The following is a 4694-nucleotide window of genomic DNA, read 5'->3' on the forward strand; positions in this document are numbered from 1 at the left end:
TGGGACATAAGTATTCGAACCCATGTCCATGTGATAAATAAAGGCTCACATATTTTACCACTGAACCAAAACGGTTTAGTATGACAAATGGAGCACAACTTACTAATAAATTAAATGAATGATTAATAATTCCACTTTTGCAGGGGCGGTCCATTTTCCCTCCCGTGCACAATTGAACTAAGTTTTCACAATTGGCAAAGTTTATTTGAAGTAAATTAAATTAAATTAAATTAAGTTTTCACAATTGAACTAAGGTTTTTTATTCATTTGGCAAAGTTTTCACAATTGAGAGACGAAGTTTTTTATCCATCTCATACCTGCGTTTGCCCTAACCTCAGAGACCACAAGCTCTGAGCCCTAATCTCAAAGACCTCAGAGACCTTTCATGTTTGCCGTAACCCCATTGACGGTATGTTCTCATATTTTATCTTCTCTCGTATTACAAGTATTTTCCTTTTGAAGGTATGATTTGTTCTTGCGCATGTGGAAAGCTCTTCACTGCAAAATTATTCTAGTTTTTTCTCTCTGAAATCTCTAGTTTTGACGGTATGGTTTGATTTCTTTTTTTATGGATTTGGAGACCTAGACTTTTTTCCTTCAGCTTGTTCGTATGCTTTAGTTCATTTCCAACGCCAACTTTGTTTTTTTTTGGTTTTTTTTTTCTTCTTTTCAAGAGATGGTGTTGAAAGTAGAAGGCTTTGTAATCAACCTAGTTATTGTAGCATTTTAGGCTTCAAGGTTATCATCATCTGGTCATCACAAAACAGGCAGCCTCGGGTTCTGAAGAAGTACTAGTTATTATTTTAGTGTATACTAGTGGAAAAAAAATATGTTTCTCTTGTGAAATAGACTGTTTGCATTGAAGTTGGCAACTAAATGGCACAAGTGTTATTTTAATTTGCAAAGGCATTTATGAACGTGTATTTGGTTGCAGGTCTAATTCTTTGGAATCAGACTAGGAAACGTTGGGTTGGAAATAAAAAGATTGAGAACCAAACGCCACAATTACAAGAACCTAAATTGAGGTAAATTTCACTGTTGGATTAGTTTTATTGGCAGCTTTTTATTGCCCCCACTCACTTTGTGAAATGACTTAACTAATTAGTGAGATGTTAGTTATTTATTTTTGTTCTTCTAATTTTAGTTTTATACATATAAAAATTCAATCAAATTTAATTGGGTTCGAGTCTATTTGATTGAATCTGGGGTAGACAAGGTTGTTTCTTCGATGAACACACAGGGAAAGGTTCTTGTCAAACTGGGGATTGTGCTGGCCTTTTACAATGCAGGGGAATTGGAGGAGTCCCTCCTGCTACCCTTGTTGAAATGACCCTTGGAACCTCAAATTCACCATTGCATTTCTATGATGTTAGTTTGGTTGATGGGTTTAACCTTCCCTTGTCCATGAAGCCTTTGGGTGGTGGTGGTGTTATAGGTTGTGGTGTTGCAGCATGTGAGGGTAACTTGAATGTTGCAAGAGTTATGGGAAGGTGGTAGGTTGCAAGAGTGCTTGTTTGGCTACAAGATCGGATAGGTATTGCTGCACTGGGGACTATGCTGACCCTAAAAATTGCAAGCCAACAGTATTTGCTCGTCTTTTCAAGGCTATATGCCCTCAGGCTTATAGCTATGCTTATGATGATTCAACAGGACTTAAGACTTGTAATGCATCTCAGTATGTCATTACATTTTGCCCTCCACACTGATTTGTGTATAAAAACCTAAAAAGGGGTCTTGGTTAAATGATGTGGGAATGTGATTTCAGTTTCTTTTTGTTCTTCAGTCTGATTATTGTGATTGTCTTTTATTTTAGTCTTGGCAGTTTTCAATGTTAGTTATTCATAGTGCTATTGTCGTATGGGATTGTGATTATGTATGATGTTTAATTATATCCTTTATTAGATTGTTAATTGAGCCTCTTATTAGATATAGTCCTAATTACATCAGCTTTTTTTTAGTGTACTAGTTAATATAGCCATTATACTTATCCGACCCATTGCTTGTAAATAGAAAGTCATATTATGAATGTTAGTAAAAACACAGTGTTAGTTATCTTCTTATACTCTTAAGCATTTTTCCATGTGTTTTACGTGCATAAGTAAAACATCATTTGCCCTTCCCTTCTTGACATTCAGAGTCCCCAACACCAACTTCACCACTTACGTTTCTCCACCTGAACTACGCTGATCCATCACCAATGCTGGTGATCATCTACTCAGTTTTTTACACTTCATTGCCTCTGAAAACCCCATCCTAAAAAAATTTCCCATTGTCCTTTGAATTTCAGAGCTTATGCATCCAGTTTATTCATACTATTGTATTTCTGGCCTGGATTGATGCCTTCGACAATTCAACATTACACGTCAAAATTATTTTGACCAAATTGCTTCACATATTTATAGAGGAAGATGGATAAGTCTTGGATAAAAAAACCACAAAATTCAATCGAGTATGATGAAGGAGTAAGGAGATTTATTGATTTTGGCTTTCAACATAGTTCAATTGAAGGCAAAATACTATGCCCATGCTCACCATGTGGTTTTAGAAAGTGGCTGTCAAAAGAAGACGTGTATGATCATTTGTTGTGCAAGAAATTTCCCGAAGGGTACACCTTTTGGTTCTATCATGGAGAGTCCAAGGTTGCGTCAACTAGTAATGTTGCTGGTGAAGCTATGTCACATGGTGCACAAAACCAGAATGTTAATGTAGACCCAATATTTAACATGATCAATGATGCTTTTGGAGTAAATAGGCAACGTGACAATGAAGTTCAATTTCAACAAAACGAAAACATTGAACAGGAGGAGGGAATGACTCAGAATGCTGCAAATGAAGAATTTAGTGTAGATACAGAATTTTATGAACTAGCAAGAGATGGAGAACAACCATTGTATGAAGGGTGTCATAAATATTCAAAGCTTTCATTCATTGTGAAGTTGTATCATATTAAGTGCTTATGTCGTATGACTGACAAGTCCATGACTATGATATTAGAGCTACTGCAAGATGCATTTGAACATGCAAAGATTCCATCTTCGTTCTATGAGGCAAAGAAAACTATTACTAAGTTAGGATTGGACTACAAGAAGATACATGCTTGTCCAAAAAATTGTATGTTGTATTGGGGAGAGGAAAATGAAACTAGAGAAACTTGCAAGATTTGTCATGCATCTAGATGGAAACCACCCCCTAAAGAAGGTGACTGTACATCTTCTAAACAAAAAACAAAAAAGCGTAATGTGCCTGCAAAAGTAGTTCGGTACTTCCCCCTCAAACCACGTTTGCAGAGATTATTTTTATCAACAAAGACTGCTGAAGATATGAGATGGCATGCGATGCATGGTAATAATGATGGCTTGATGAGACATCCTAGAGACTCTGAAGCATGGAAGAAGTTTGATGATTTGCACACATCATTTGCGTCAGATCCACGAAATGTGCGACTCGGTCTAGCCACTGATGGTTTTAATCCTTTTGGCAATATGAGTGCCAGTTACAGTATTTGGCCAGTCATTTTGATTCCGTACAACACCCCTCCATGGTTGTGTATGAAATCGACGTCTTTTATCATTTCAACCATCATACCTGGTAAAAGAATGCCGGGTAATGACATTGATGTGTTTTTACAACCTTTGATCAAAGAGTTGAAAGAATTATGGCAAGATGGTGTAGATGCTTATGATGCCTTCACACGGGAGATGTTCAAATTACATGCAGCATTGATGTGGACGATTAGTGACTTTCCCGGCTTAGGAAATCTATCTGGCTGGAACACATACACTGGCCTAGCTTGCCCGTCATGCAACTTTGATTCTGAACCTTGTCGTCTTTATCATAGTAAAAAATGGTGTTTTATTGGTCATCGACGTTTTCTTCATGAAAGACACAGATTTAGGTTGAACAGGATTCGGTTTAATGGAAAGCAAGATCTGCGTAATCCTCCAAGGTTGTTGTCTGGTTGTGAAATACTTGAACAAGTTGAGAATATTAATGTCACATTCGGAAAAAGACCCGATATTAGTGGAAAAGGAAAAAGAAGACGAGTTGGTGGCCGTGATCTGCATGGCAACACCCAGCAATGGAAAAAGAAGAGCATATTTTTTGAACTTCCATATTGGAGGCATAATTTATTACGTCACAATCTTGACGTGATGCACATTGAGAAGAATGTTTGTGACAATATCATTTTCACATTGCTTAATGATTCCTCTAAGTCAAAAGATCATTTGAATGCTCGAAGAGATCTTCAAAGAATGGGCTGTAAGAATGACCTTTGGCCAGATGATAATGGAAAATATCCTTTAGCAATCTATACAATGACTAATCAAGGCAAGAAGATGTTCTTAACAACATTGAGAAATATCAATGTACCGGATGGTTATGCAAGCAACATATCTAGGTGCATTGATTGATCGTTCATCTTGCTCAGGAAGCCAACTATCGATGGATGTATCCCGAGAGTGGGACAATTGAAATCATATGTGCGTAATAGAGCTCGATGGAAGGGTCTATAGCACAAGGTTACGTAATGCGAGAGCTTCTCTCTAACATTTTGTTCGAGGTACTTAGATAATATTGAATCGATGGAATCGGCCCAGGCGGGTCGATGATGTATCTAATAATGTGCAAGCCAAATCACGTGTGGATGAATTATTTCCTCGAGTAGGAAAGCCAATTGGTGCATCATCATATTT

At 37.2% G+C, this 4694-nt stretch overlaps 1 protein-coding gene and 1 pseudogene across 1 annotated transcript; both read left to right on the top strand.

Annotated features, from left to right (window-relative positions):
- The first annotated feature begins 1203 nt into the window (after nt 1-1203).
- Nucleotides 1204-1706, top strand: LOC133302573 (thaumatin-like protein; annotated as a pseudogene).
- A 702-nt stretch (nt 1707-2408) lies between these two features.
- LOC133302572 (uncharacterized) lies at nt 2409-4412 on the top strand. Its single transcript, XM_061502377.1, has one exon. It carries the CDS (start codon nt 2409-2411, stop codon nt 4410-4412), a length of 2004 nt encoding a protein of 667 aa, XP_061358361.1.
- The last annotated feature ends 282 nt before the right edge of the window (nt 4413-4694 follow it).

Source organism: Gastrolobium bilobum, unplaced genomic scaffold (genome assembly GCF_033153095.1).
Source record: "Gastrolobium bilobum isolate Gb01-03AN ecotype WA unplaced genomic scaffold, APGP_CSIRO_Gbil_v1 utg167563, whole genome shotgun sequence".
NCBI classification, from domain to species: domain Eukaryota; kingdom Viridiplantae; phylum Streptophyta; class Magnoliopsida; order Fabales; family Fabaceae; genus Gastrolobium; species Gastrolobium bilobum.

Excerpts from the sequence above, each read along its gene's own strand:
- LOC133302572 (XM_061502377.1), top strand. The coding sequence starts at position 2,409 with ATGGATAAGTCTTGGATAAAAAAACCACAAAATTCAATCGAGTATGAT.